The sequence below is a fragment of the Solanum pennellii genome, chromosome 6 (genome assembly GCF_001406875.1).
Source record: "Solanum pennellii chromosome 6, SPENNV200".
Taxonomy (NCBI): Eukaryota; Viridiplantae; Streptophyta; class Magnoliopsida; order Solanales; family Solanaceae; genus Solanum; species Solanum pennellii.
In genome coordinates this window covers 55,463,597-55,478,399 of record NC_028642.1, presented here as the reverse complement: position 1 = coordinate 55,478,399, position 14,803 = coordinate 55,463,597, and the positions used below count along the sequence as shown (strand labels likewise).

At 34.5% G+C, this 14,803-nt stretch overlaps 2 protein-coding genes across 4 annotated transcripts; one reads left to right on the top strand and one right to left on the bottom strand.

The window, feature by feature from the left end:
- The first annotated feature begins 162 nt into the window (after window positions 1-162).
- On the top strand, window positions 163-7,763 carry LOC107023500 (pyruvate dehydrogenase E1 component subunit beta-1, mitochondrial). Of its 3 annotated transcripts, none has more exons than XM_015224212.2 (15): window positions 163-313; window positions 534-615; window positions 700-762; window positions 859-939; window positions 1,254-1,280; window positions 1,385-1,447; window positions 1,545-1,631; window positions 2,517-2,642; window positions 4,026-4,159; window positions 4,246-4,318; window positions 4,400-4,465; window positions 5,106-5,144; window positions 5,239-5,363; window positions 5,479-5,593; window positions 7,335-7,763. In XM_015224212.2, the coding sequence occupies exons 2-15, from the start codon at window positions 565-567 to the stop codon at window positions 7,386-7,388; spliced, it is 1,104 nt and encodes a 367-aa protein (XP_015079698.1). In that variant the 5' UTR covers window positions 163-313; window positions 534-564; the 3' UTR covers window positions 7,389-7,763. The 3 variants fall into 3 exon arrangements, with proteins under 3 accessions (XP_015079698.1, XP_015079699.1, XP_027773352.1); XM_027917551.1 differs by having other exon boundaries at window positions 305-445; XM_015224213.2 differs by lacking the exon at window positions 534-615 and having other exon boundaries at window positions 200-313.
- Window positions 7,764-8,783: 1,020 nt separating this feature from the next.
- On the bottom strand, window positions 8,784-12,867 carry LOC107021000 (ubiquitin-conjugating enzyme E2 27). The gene is made up of 5 exons (XM_015221562.2): window positions 12,592-12,867; window positions 11,581-11,629; window positions 9,598-9,757; window positions 9,427-9,516; window positions 8,784-9,252 (listed from the first exon to the last, which is right to left on the bottom strand). Exons 1-5 carry the CDS (start codon window positions 12,767-12,769, stop codon window positions 9,145-9,147), a joined length of 585 nt encoding a protein of 194 aa, XP_015077048.1. The 5' UTR covers window positions 12,770-12,867; the 3' UTR covers window positions 8,784-9,144.
- Window positions 12,868-14,803: the final 1,936 nt, after the last annotated feature.

Below are 14,803 nucleotides of genomic sequence, written 5' to 3'. Positions count from 1 at the left end.
ACACACTACTCTTTATTTAATTTTACTCTTCAAAGTATTAATAGATGATATTATATAATAATAATAAATAATAATATTTAAAAACTAATTCATATAAAAATAAATATTTATAAAATAATAAAATACATTATGCAACAATATTTAACGAGAAACCAAACGAAGTGTTAATTGATTAAATATGCATATTTATTCAATGGTAGCAGACATATTCCGTGGACAATATTATCGGGCAATTTTGTCCTTCAAAGGGTGAGAGGAGTCGGAGTTGTATAGCTTTTGCTCTGGGGTCCCATAATCATCCGCCATTAACAAGGTAACACAGCAAAATCGAACTTTCTCCACTTTTCTCAGCGCCTGCCACTACCAAACACCTAACAACAACTGTAATAATTACCAGTAATAGTTAATTTCCAGATCGAGTTTTCGTGATCTGTTGAGATTATTGGTATCTACTTCTACTAACTGTAGATATATTCATTGATCAATGTATGTTGCATCTGCATTTGACTTGTATATTTTGTGTTTATTATTAGGATTTTGATTTTTAGCTAAAAAGGACCAGACATGTCTGGAATTATAGGTCGAATAATGGCCAATAGAAGGATTTCTGATTTGGTGAGAATAAGTTACAGTTTCTTTATTTATTTATTGAGGTGGATTTTTTGTCTTTAAATGGTGAATTTGGATTTACGATTACAGAACAAGTTCTTGGTGGGAAGTAGAGTATTTGCATCTAGAACTTACTCTTCCGCAGTTAAAGAGGTGATTTTTTTTGTTTTTCTTATCTGACTTTGTTGGTCTATATATTTGGTTGATGTTTACTGATGTTGATAGTGGAGTAATTTGATCTTTTTGTAGATGACAGTGCGTGACGCATTAAATTCAGCTCTAGATGAAGAAATGTCTGCGGATCCTAAGGTCTTCGTTATGGGGGAAGAGGTACAATCAAAATTTTTGTTTAAAATTGTTTTTATCTGTAAAAGGGCCCAGATAATGATAGAGGATTCATATAGTCAACAGTGATAGTTTGGTTTGAGGCATGGTTGTCCTGTTGTAATGTGTTGTTGCAAATAGTAGCAACCCTAACTAGTTTGGGATTGAGGCATAGTTGTTGTTGCTGTGGTGGTTGTTTTGTTGTTATTGTTGCTGCAGGTATCTGTCACTACTAATGTTTTTCATTTAATCTTGATCTGTGTTATTTTACATTAGTTATAAAGGAAAAAAAAATCTTAATCTTTGTTATGTTTGCTCAGGTTGGTGAGTACCAGGGTGCCTATAAGGTTAGAAATGGTTCCTTTCACAATTTTTTCAAATCTTGTTGTTATTATTGGCACTCTTTGCAATGAGAATCATTTACTTAAGTGCGTGAGTTTTTTCTTTTCAGATTACAAAGGGGCTTCTGGCAAAATATGGTCCGCAAAGGGTTATCGATACACCAATTACTGAGGTTGCTCCTTGTGCTCCAATCATGAAAATGCTGCTTCTCCTTTCTTTCTTGAACATACATAATAAAACAGTTGAACCATTTTTTGTTCTTTTCCTAGGCTGGATTTACTGGAATTGGAGTTGGTGCAGCTTACCATGGTCTAAGGCCCGTAATCGAATTCATGACATTCAACTTTTCCATGCAGGTTGAACTTCTGATCTTACAAAGACTTCTTGTTTAATCTTCTTAATATTTATTGATCTATTTGTTCTTACCTTGAACATAAGTATGTCAAAATCATCTGCCAATGTCATTGAATAATTCCCATATGTATTTTCTGTATGAATGAGTTCAAAGTACCCATTAATAAGGTCGTGCTAAGAATGGCGACTTAAGCAATAACATGCAAAAAATTTGGTCGTGTATGATTGTTTTGGAATCTAGTTAATATTTATAACATGGTGTAACTTGATTTTAATCTAGTTAATATTTATAACATGGTGTAACTTGATTTTATCCTTGTCTTCTGAATTGAGCTGATTGAATTAAATGCAAACACAATACTAAGAGGTCTTGGAGGAGGGGGAGGGGGTGGAGGGTGCAGCTTCTACTTCAGTCACTAGAAACCAAGTAACAAAATGTAGATGAGATCACTTCCATGCTTAAATTTGTGTTGCACTCATAGAAATCATGATCTAAAATCAACAACAGTTTGTTTCTGAAGTAGTGTCAACTCCCCCTCTCCTCAATGTAAATTAGGAAATAGATGAGGACTATAAATGGCTATTGATCAACTATGTAAGAGGCCAACTGTGTTCGGAGCTTGTTTCTTCAGCAGATAGAAAAAAATATCCCTCCAAGCATTATCTCCCTGACCAACTTTGCATCTGCATGCTATTCTCCCCTTCTCTGCGAACAATGACATCTCCTATCCGCAAATGCGACAAGCACATAGGTGGTGGGTTATCACTAAGTCACTACATCATGTTTTATGTAGACCATGTTATGTTGTCAAGATTCTTGAAGCTAAGGCTTTATGCAATTTTAACCGTGTGCACATGCATAATATATTATCCCTAACTTTTTGCAGGCAATAGACCATATTATCAATTCTGCTGCAAAATCAAACTACATGTCTGCTGGTCAGATATCTGTGCCCATTGTTTTCAGGGGTCCTAATGGTGCTGCTGCTGGTGTCGGTGCCCAACACTCTCAGGTATGTTTATGAACTGAAAATGTGGTGTGCTGCGGTTTGCTGGTGCTGCTGTTGGGTTTCCTTCAAGTGTAGTCGAATTAAGTTACACTGTTCATATTATTTAACAGTTCTACATCTGATCTTGTGTCTTTTTCTGAGGTTGGTAGTAATGATGTTCTAGCCACACTCACTAATGGGAGTTGCTTCTTAACTGCAGCCAAATAGCAAAATTGCACAGAACTGTTAACTCTAGATTTTTTTGATATTCTGCTTTCTGGTTTTGTTTGGATTTTTTAAAAGTTGTTGGCTTTAGTTAACAATCATATATAGATGGAACATGGTATGGGTATATTAGTAGACAGGGAGATGGTTTCTAACTATTACCTGGTGCATTGCAAGCTCTTGGCTAATGGATTGGTGACTGGTGAGGCACTAGATGTGAGTAAGGGTGTTTTGTGTTCTGATTAGACTACTCTCCTGCTGCATGCTGAACGTTCTAAAAATAGTTTGGTACCGTACCTGATGCTGGAAAGGCTAATTTTTAGGATTGTTATCCATCTAAGTGATTGATATAGCAACATTGCTTGTAAAATCTGTCTTTAAAAAACTCATAAAATAAGTAGAGGTCTGTGCATTCTAGATCTTTTCTGTTTGATGAACTTTGGCTAAATAAATAATTCTAAGAGCCATGAAGAATAACAAGGGTAATTTTTTTCTTGGGAAATTATCAGGGCAGTTGTCTAAAGAATTAGGGCCATTTCGCGAAAGATTATTGGAAATAGTATTTGCACTAAAGACTTGTTCAAATCACTATGATTAACTTTTGCATTTTGCAACTCAGTTGCATTGATTCTTGAGTCTTGCATTGTTTTTAAGTCGTGCGCCTAATTCTCCAATTTTATGCAGTGGTAGAATTTCAAATGTACATGTTTTTAAATTTTATTGGTGACGTTCATTGTTTTATGGGTGGAAATATAGCTCATCTTGCTGATGGTAGGGAACATAATTTGATGAAGGAAAGGACTTCATCTTTGTTAATAAAAGTTTTTTTATTCTTTTCGTACTTTTGTGAGAAAGAAAAGCTTTTCGCCTTTGCCCCTTCTTTTCGGAGTGCTCTAATGAAAAACCTGAGATAAAAGAAGATTCCAGTGCAGGTCAAAGAAAGGAAGGAGGAATGTGGAATTAAATTGTCTTTGCTAATGTATCTCCTGAACTTTTAATTTCAGTCCAATAGCATCCATTTGTAGATCTTTTGAATTTATTGGGTTGTTTAAGTCAGTTATTAGTTGACATTGATGTTATCATCAAGCTCCAGCTCTCAATGTGTGTGTGTGTGCGTGCACATGTATTGCAAGTTTCTTATTGGATAAAGTTCCATGGTCCTTTCTTTTAATATTTTTGCAGTGCTATGCGGCATGGTATGGTGCGTGTCCGGGATTAAAGGTACTAGCTCCATACTCTTCCGAAGATGCTCGTGGCTTGCTAAAAGCTGCTATCAGGGATCCTGATCCTGTTGTGTTTCTGGAAAATGAATTGCTGTGAGTTTCCGGGTTTTGTTATCCTAAATGTTGTTTCTTTATTTCTCCTTAAAATGTATCCTCGTGACTTGATTTTCTTGATGCAGGTATGGTGAGTCTTTCCCTATTTCCGCTGAAGCTCTTGATTCTAGTTTCTCCCTCCCCATTGGAAAAGCTAAGGTAAGTTCATCCATGTAGATTTCATTGTTTTTTCTGTATCATCTTATGGGCTATTATTCCTTACTTTACAAACACTGACAGATAGAACGCGAAGGGAAGGATGTGACCATCACTGCCTTCTCAAAGATGGTTGGCTATGCGATCAAGGTTTGTCGTAGTTTTCCTTGGCAGTGTTTGGACCATTTCTTCATGAAATCCAGCATCATCCTCCGTGACAAACTTTTGATGGTTTCTCTGCTTATAGAAAGACGGTTATTGAATCCAGATAAATATATAAATGGATGATTAGTGTTTATTGGATCTGTATATCAATTAATAGAATTGTTTCCAACCAATGAAGCACATGACAGTAGAAGGATATCTACACCTAATTAGCAATTCAATCTGAATTTAAGATTTTTTTTCGCTTGATGGATTTAGAACTATTATCACAAGTCATGAATTATTTGACAACGTTCAGATTTGAAGTGTGATTCATCTATTACCTTTCAATTTAGACAGAATTACTTCTGATCTGAGGAGTCCTAGATGTTTCTAATTTGACTGGCTTTTAGCAGCTAGCTTTTATATTTTATCTTGATTTGTGTTAAACTATTTTTGGAGGAGTAAAATTACATGTTGGGCATTGGATTGTGTTAAATTACCAAGTGTGCATTCTCCTTCAGAAACAATTGTTGATTCGTAATTGCTGAAGTTTTAAATCCTAGTGCAAAAGCCCTTAATATACAAAGAATAGTCTCATATAACTTGTGCAATTCTATGTGTAATGACATCTAAACTTTTATAGGCTGCTGAACTTCTTGCCAAGGAAGGAATTAGTGCTGAGGTATGACTCCTGAGTTCATATCTAGTTTTGCTTTTATATTGGTAAGCACAAAAAAGTTCCTGCTTTGCACTTCTCATTTCTCTTCTGTAATCAGGTTATAAATCTGCGCTCGATCCGACCACTTGATAGACCTGCCATTAATGCATCTGTGAGGAAAACCAACAGACTTGTAACTGTTGAGGAAGGATTTCCACAACATGGTGTTGGCGCTGAAATCTGGTTACTCTCTTCTAACAGTCTTAGGACAAACTTGAGCTGCTTTGTTATTTTGTTTTTGTTTGTTTGTTCACCAAGATAAAGCACTTACCGGATTACATTTTCCTAATCTTACTAGTGCATCTGTGGTTGAGGAGAGCTTTGAGTATCTTGATGCACCAGTTGAGAGGATATCAGGTGCTGATGTTCCTATGCCATACGCTGCTAATCTTGAAAGACTGGCTGTTCCACAGGTCTGTAGTCAAATATTTTCTTTGGTTCTCAGCAATTCGACTTTTATATTTTATTTAATCATAAATTGGTGGTTTTGTTAGGTCTTTAATAGTTCATAAATTTTAGATGTTACCTGTTTCGAAAAATAAAATAGTTGATAAATTTTAGTTTGATTCTAGTTATGATCTTATATTTTGTAGAGTCAATCTCCCCTGTCTTGATGTACTTGTGTAGAAACTCAAATGCATGTATTGCATGGGTATCTCAAGAATCTTGAAAATACACTAAAAATTAGAAAAAAGAACCGTTCATATCGGAGCCAGATATTTACACGCATATATTGGAGACCTATCATAAACAAGTCCATGTATATGGTTATTGTGATAAAATGGTATATATAGAAATTAACTGGATGAAAAAAAATGATCCACGTGTCATTGAGCTTGGAACTCTCTGGTTTCTGTAGATGATTATATCATGTTGTGTTAGGGTCTGACCATCCAGGAATGACATCTCTTGGATATGCAAGTATCAGTGGTCCACGGTCTGGGTAAATTCTGACTATTTGCCGAATAATGAAATGTGCAAGTCCTACAATAAAGTTGTCCATGAACCACGTTTTATGAGAGTAAACGTATAGGCACATCATATCCACGAGATAGTGTTGTAGAAATGCAGATGATAAAATCAATAAGTGGTTATACAAGATTGGTCATGATAAAAAATGATCACATCCTACATCGGGTGCAAGTATCACACAACAGAATAAAATGAGGGAATGCCCGAGGATAGATTTTTAGTGACCTTTCTGTTGGTCTAAACACAGAAATGTGCTTACTCTTAATTCATATATTTTATTAGCCACTTGATTATATTTAGAGATCAAGTTGTCAAACAAACCATGTACAGGAGCTGTTATTTTTGCTCAGCTGCTGTATTATCAGCATCCCATGGATGTAAATTAATGAAGAACACCTCACTTTACTTGATTAAAAGAAAAAAGAAAGAACGCCTGAGATAGTTTGATCTTGTCCTACTTGGACCTCTAATATGTACCAGTATGTAGGTGAGGTACTACAGTGCTTGAACAGTTATAGAAAGAAGAAGAGGTAAACTTAAAATCATATGGAGGAAGTTATGTCATAGAGACAATTTCTTAGAATAAATGTGGATTTGGTTAAGAATATAATGGAACCAAAAGGTCCATATTAAGGCAGATCATTGGAAATTAAATTTACTTGTTTTTATTATGCTTAAACTGGGTCGGTAGCTTGCCAGGATTTTTCGTAGTTTGGGTACAGACTTCTCCGTTCGTGCAGGGACAATAGTTAGATTTAAAGAAGCTCTTACTTACTTTAGAAGACATTATTTAGTATTGGTATGAAATTGAACAGAATAGAGCTGAATGAATACAAATGTTTGTATTCTTGATCTTAACTAACTTTGGAAATTGAGACATTGTTGATTAATTGATTGTCCGATGGAATAGTGAAATGTGTCTCCCGGTATTAGTCTAGGAGAAAAAAATTGGAGAGTAGTTGGAACAAGTTACCAGAGTTTTAGTATGATAATCTGAAAGTCATAGATTGTGTCCCATGCAAATACACGTTACTTGAAGGTATAAGGAGGGGGTAATACTTGAATAAAACAATGAAGAACACTTCTTTCCTTATTTTACTGGTGAATTGCATTTGAAACTAGATGTTCCATGTTTTCCTTCATATGAACACATTCATGATGTGTTTGAATTTTCTGATACAGGTAGAGGACATCGTTCGTGCAGTCAAGAGGGTTTGTTACCGATCAAGTAAATAAATCAGTTCCAATGGCTGCAGCTGCTTAGGCTTGGTCCAACGAGGCCTTGATTGTTCCGCCTATGAGCGTATGCTTTCAGCCATCTTCTGTAAAACCAGCCAAACTGGAAAACTAACGAATGAAATCTGCTGCCAGATTTTTCGGCCACGAAAGGAAAATAGTTCTTGTAGAAAATAATATTTACAGCTTTTTTCCCTTCAAGAAAATGTTGTTACAAGAGAATACATGCGTTCTGGGCATTATCGAACTGGTGTGCCAATGATTTTTTCTTTTTTTGTCTAATCATCTCTTTAACTGGTGTTGTTGCTATAAAATGTTAAAGGAACAACTCCTCTTGGTGGATATGCGACATGACTCATATCTAATTATGTTTTAGACAAGTAATGCTATATATCTTCTTAAAGTAGTTTAGTACTAATATTTAAAATTATTATACTTTCTAGTTTAAAGTTTTAAAATCTGCTGCTCTACGTATAGTAACTGTAGTATTTTCTCCCCTACTGCTAATTCAATCTAACTAAACAGTATAACAATTTACCAAACATGGTTAGTTCTTCCAGTGTCTAAATGGAAATAGCATACTTGGATTTTTCACACATTCTAGGCTTTTCAAGTTATGTTTAATGAAAGTTCAATGTGACAAATATCTCTTGGAAAAATTAGCTTAGGGTACATTAACTTGATTTCTTCAAGCTGAGAGGGAGCCAGGAGGATGCAGTTCCTAAGATACAAGCAGTCAAAGGTGATTACAAAGAGATACATGAGATCATGCACTAATTTAGAAACCTTAATCACAATTCACATCAACTATGTCGATAAACAAGGTAACAATCAACATGTTTACAATATCTAACAAAAGTTCAAACTGTAGGCAGATTGCGGAAACAAGCTCTTCGTCCCATACTTGCACAGACAAATAAAAGTAAACGTAATCTGAAGCAACCACCAAGCTATGTCAAGAAACAGGAATCTTCGCAGAAACAAACCCCAGAAGAGAGAGAAAGAAAATTATATCATCGGCACCAAATAGAAACAGTTGTTACACAAGGATTCAACCAGATTATGCTAGAAACTAATACCAACTTTTTGCAACAAAAAAGAACATGATACAACACTATCAATCTGGCTAAATTAAGTCAAAGCTACACCTCAATCCCAAACAGAAGTGGAGAGTAACTATATAGATCCCCACGATCTATTATCTCAGATTAAGATCATCTCTATCCAATATTATACATTATTTTTTAGTTCAAAAGAATATACATCACTAGTAGATGGTATTATTGAAATTTTCTTTGTCAAGAAAAGTTAATATGTTCATTACCTGCAACAAGATGGTTGTTATAAAACTTGAAGATGATGGATAGGATTTAAATAGGAAAAAAAAACTGTAAGGAGTATATAATGCAGTTATAAGTTTCAGAGAATAAGAGGTTATGAGAAAGAAGGTAACAGTAATTTAGTAGAATAAATTTACAAAAGAAGACAGCAATAGGCAAGCTTAGGCTGAACTATTTAATAACATTTCACCCGGAAAGTCCAATTCCTCCCCATGATTCATATGCAATTTGCTTGATATTGTAAAAATAACATCAGAATCTTCACAGGATATGAAGAGGTGTCAACAGCAAACCATAAAGGAGACAGAAACAAGATTGTCAAGCAACAGTATAACCGAGTGACTCTATTCTGGTCATCAGCTTTTGCTGGAAGGATATAATTGTCTTGTCAAAATATGAGTTGCAGTAGAAGGGTTTTAGCTGGACAACAGCTTTTCAAGAGCCATGTTTTCATCCCAACCATTTGCTTCCAAAGTACTCCTCACTTGAGCTTCAGGAAAGCCCATTTCCACAAGCTTTTGTATCTGGTGCATTAATTGTACATTACGTAACATATTTGGACACTGTAAATAAAACTTGAAAGAACCACACAAAATACAATATCTACCCACGACTTAACAAAAAATTTCTGTCTACTGTAAGTAGCCAACGGAAACTAAGACCAAAAGAGGTAACAAAAGCATGTAAGAATTGCACACCTTGTCGTCTGCAGCAAGTGTGGATGTTTTTGCAAAAGTCTCAGTCCAGTAACGAGCTGTGCCGACAAAGGTCTGATGTTCTCTAAGATACTGCAACAGCAAGAAATAGACTGATCAACAGAAAAGAAAGTTGGAGAAGGGGGGGATAATACTGTATGTATGAAGCACCACCTGCTGTGCAACAACTGCATCTTGTGGATCATCAGGTTCAGGAGCAGAAAGTAATGCTTGTATAGAAAGGAGAGCTGTCTTGAGAGTTAGCGCTGGGCTCCACTGGTCCTTCAGGATGTCTAGGCATATTGCTCCACTTTGACTACTTATGTTGGGATGCCTTCAAAGGGAATTTAATACATAAAAGCACTTGAATCATAATTTCACTAGAAGGGAACAGGAAAAGAAACCTATATCATATACATTAAAGGGGGGCTGCTTTGACACTCCAATTGGACACAATGTGGTGAGTTCAAGGCCTATGTAAGAGCAGTTGTTTGATAGTGAATATCCTGCTATAAAAATATCACTCCCAAGGATATTTACATTGCTCGTACTCTCTTTTGGTGTAATAACAGTGGTGTCATGGCCAGCTTGACACCTCGGTTAATGCCATGAGATTTGAACATGAGATCTCATGGTTGTCAACCCACTTCATTGACCGCTAGCCACAACCTCGGGTGGCACATTGCTCGTGATTTTGGTGGTTGGTGTATACGTCCGAGGAGCAGAGCCTGTGGACAGTGTGATGGGGTATATGTGGCTATCAATTCTATGGTGAAAATACAGGTTCAGTGATAGATGTGAGAAAGTTATGTGTTTGAGCTCCAGTGAAATGACCTTGATGATCTCAGTGCTCTGCTAGTGTCTTTAATATCAAGGAAGCAAAATAGAGGAGTTCCTATGATATATTAGGTGGCCATCTGAAACTACCTATTAATTGCTTACGCGTCGAGAAAGTGAAGGGCACTAAAAAAAACATAAGAGATGACGATACTCTCATGCTTTGGTTCCTTGAGAAACTATTTTAGTATAGAACAATAACAACACTGAACACACCAAGGCAATGCCAAGTATGTGCAAGTGGCTTCCTCAGCTCTGGTGAGTGGTGATGCTAAAGATTGACTTAAGTCTTGTCGTTAAAGTATAGTTCAACAGTGAAAAGATTACCTATTGAGTCTATTTGATGAAATTGAAAACTTGGTTAAGTAACTGACTCAAACCCTACTAGAGGAAGCTAGCTTAACATAAAACATGTTTTCATCAGAGCATATTCGAGTAAAGATTTCATCTATTTATTTTTTTGGGTGGGGTGGGGGGCTAGGACAACTTGCTGATGTTAGACAGGAAAACTTCTTCAATTATACGTGTAGAACAAGTTACAATAGTGTGAAGAATCTAGGCTTAAATTTAAAGAGTACACCAGAGGTTACTAGCTCAAGCGGCAAAGGGTGAAATGTGACTTTGGTACAAGTTCGAGCCATTCACCATACTAACTAAGCTTGGTATTTAAGTGGAGAAGGATAACGGGCGGGTCTATTGTTTCCGTGTTTTAAATGCTACAATTGATCCTTGGGGTTAGCACCAGAAGCATTTCTTGGTAAAAAAGAAAAGAATAAAGAGTATGCTAGACTTAATCAAATTGTGGAGGAAGTCCATTTTAACACTGTTTAAGCTGGGAGACACAATTATACTTTGCAGACACAGATGCATAACGAGTTTAGAACTCAAAAATGGAACTCTCGTTAAATAACTTTAGAGCATTTAAGAAATGATTATAAACCTCAGTTTACTAGAAGTCATATTTGGTTCTAGAATCCTTTCATCAACTCCCGCTCACCAACCTCCCACAACTTAAATTTATACTGTATTATTTTAAATTATCAAGTAATGTAAATGTTCTGATGTCTGACTATATCAAATGAGTCCACCATAGCAAAGTGTAAAGTAAGGAAATTATGAGTTGTCAATATTATACAAGAGACAGTACCATAGTTGCAATCATTAAAAATTCAACAGGTTATCTGCAACTTGTTTATTCCTTACTATTACAATCTAAGTTAGCAGTTCAATGTATGAAATGTTGTACAGGTATTGCTTCAGTAACCATAAAGCAGAAGAAAGAATAGAAACAGATGACAGAGCATGTATGTTTTCACATACCAAACTTTTGTGGCGAATTTCATTTTTGGAGGCTCAAATGGGTAGCCATCTGCAAAGACAAAGCTTCATGATTAGGAGGCATACATAAAATGGAGTTACTGCTAACAAACTTTAGGGGGCTCCCCATTCCAAGTGTCTGGCTGAAAATTCATGACAAGTTAAGATGTGAAAATAGCCTTTTCCAAAAATGGTAATAGTGGTATTCATAAACAGCATAAAGGGAGTGCTGGAATTTTCTGCCTATACTATCTTCCTTTAAAAATAAGATAGAGCTCCTCCAGAAGTAGGTTTTCTTTTCTACAGACACGAGGAAACCTTGGCCTTTTTACATTGTCATGTCTTTTACCTACCATCAAGCGCTCAAGATGATATTCAGATGTCACCAACAATGTAAGTAAGTGGACTTCCACCTAGTATTCAATATCTATACAAGTTTATTTTCAAAATAATTCATGCAAGGAAGCCAGTAATAGGAGGTAAATATTTCAGTACCAACAGTCGGAACACCTTTTGGATTAAGCATATTTCCATAACAAAGGACAGCTTTGAAATATGAGGATAAACACTTGACATTATCAAAACAGCAGAAATAACCCATATTCATTCAGGTCGATATACTCATTTTGCCATTAAGGGTATAGTTGAAATCAGTAGACAACTTAATCCTGAATTCTTTTTTTGAGCTAAAATGGCTGTTCACTATGACATTGACATCGAAGCCCTTTCCATACACAACAAATTAAACAAAGAAACAAAATCTAGCTGTAATTCTCTCATATGCCACACTAGCTGAAAAAATTCAATTTTTACCTAATAAAGACTCAATAACACACACCCATTTATTAATACACAAATCCAAATTCAAAACCCTAGAACCCCCCCCCCCCCAAAAAAAAAAAAAAAAACCCACCTTCAAAATTCATACAAGAACAAAAATCCCCTTTTATATGTATCCTATTAATGTAAAACTATTAAAAAAAATAGATTAAGAAGCGATTGGCGAGGGTTTACCAGTAAGAGTGATATCGATCTTGAAAGTACCGCCTTCGTAAGGAGTACCAACAGGACCAGGGATTGTACCAATCAAGTGAGTGAGACTGTCACCTTTAAGGGTAACATTAATTCCAGAAACCTGAACATCTCTGTTGCATTCATGGAGCTCCTTCTGAACCCTAGCCAAGTCCACCATTTTTTTTTTCTCTCTTCCAATTTGATTCTAAGTTTGGTTTATGCAAAAGTCGCCACTGCTTTTTGTTGGAAGATGGGCTGAGAAAGTGAGGAGGACAATGGAGATTTTGATATATAAAACAGAGGGCAAAAGGGTCAAAAATAGTCCGAAACTATTGAAAATAGAGCAAAAATGCCCTTTGTTTAGCTTTTTTAGTCCAATAATGCCCCTTAAACTATTATTACATCTGTCCAATTTTAATTGTCATAGTTTTTCCTGATTTAGAGTTAAATTATAAAAATTTTAACTAACATTTTATGATTATTTTTCATCATATTGATATAAAAAAATACAATTTATAGTACTTTTCATATAATTATTGAATATCTAAATCTTTTATTTAAAATATCAAATTAATGTAATATTATTTACCTTTGAAAATTAATCAAATTGATTTTCGAAAAGCGCAACATGACAAATAAAAGTGAACCCAGAAAAAAAATATTACTATGTAATCATCGATTATGGTGCACTGAGACAGCAACTTATCAAAGCGATGATCATGGTGGTCTGGGAGGATGATCACCCACACTGAGACTAAGACATGAATTTTCTCCTGGATCAATAACACTACAACATTATCATTATATCATATTATCGCCTCATCATCACGTTTAAGTTCTCTATAGGCATAGATAATTACAACTCTGAAAGATATATTTGATGCCACTTTTTTTTTTATCATGGCAACAAAAAAAGGCAGTAATATGAGCATATTGAATATTGCTAGCTCCTATTATTTGATTACACATCAATTCTTGAGCTCCTCTATTATTCACTATATTTAAATGGGTCTAAGGTTGCATTCAATCAAATAGTTTGACATAAAAAATGTTTTAGTTTATAAGAAAGTAGTTCTGTAAGTTTATAATAGAGTAGTACATGAGGGTGACAAAAACTGCTTCAATCCTAAGCAGATGTGTTAGGTTCGAGCTCATGTTGTGAGTGTTACCCTCAAATTAATCTATAATATAAATATAATTTAAATTTGATTAAAATTTCAATATGAATTTCGAATATCCGGTAGGAGGGGGGAAAAGTTGATCCAATTATACTTGTACTCTGTTAACGGACTTCCAAGTGTGATTGTGTCCTTTTTATTTATTTTTTACTTGTAATAGACTTCACCTTGAGAAAAAGTATATATTCCACTTTTTTTTTTCCTTTATTAAAAATGTGCCTTTGTTCTTTTTAACTTTTTTTTTCTACCCAGAAGGTAAGAATATGCTTGTGGCCTAATTGCTACTTCTAATAAAATTAGAATTTTTTACTTAACTAACTCATTATATAAAGTAATTTACTAAAATAATATGTTTTTTAAAATTTTTACAAAACTAGTATAAATGTATTTCATAGTAACATTTTAGGGTATATTCCATTTTATAAAAATTGACGGCGTTACTTTGATATATGTTACTGTGAGTAACGTTTTACTCCTAAAACGTTTTAGGAGTAAAACGTTACTAACAGTAATGTATATTAATCTAACGCTGTCAACTTTAAAAAAATAAAATATACCCTAAAACGTTACTGTGAAATACGTTTATACTAGTTTTGTAAAATTTTGAAAAAAAATATTATTTTGGTGAATTGCTTTATATAATGGCTTAGTTTGGTGAATAATACTAAAATTTACATTAACATTGAATTCAAATTTCAACAAGAAAATATAAGGAATAACTTTTTTAACTTTAATTAAACTCCCTAAAAAAGTGCAACTATTCATATTCACAAACGTGTCTACATGCTAGCAATTAATAAAGAAATAAAAGTTATATGATTTGTGTTGACAGTGTGTTAATTATTAACATTAATTATCCATTATTATTTTATTCCCTTAATTTTTAATTAATTGTTTCTTTTTAATAAATTATAATTAACAATATAATTATCAATAAAATGTTATAGAGTGAGATATTAAATGCTACACAATGAAATTGAAAATCTAATGCCATAATTTGATAATATTACTGTATAAAATGTTATATACAAAAT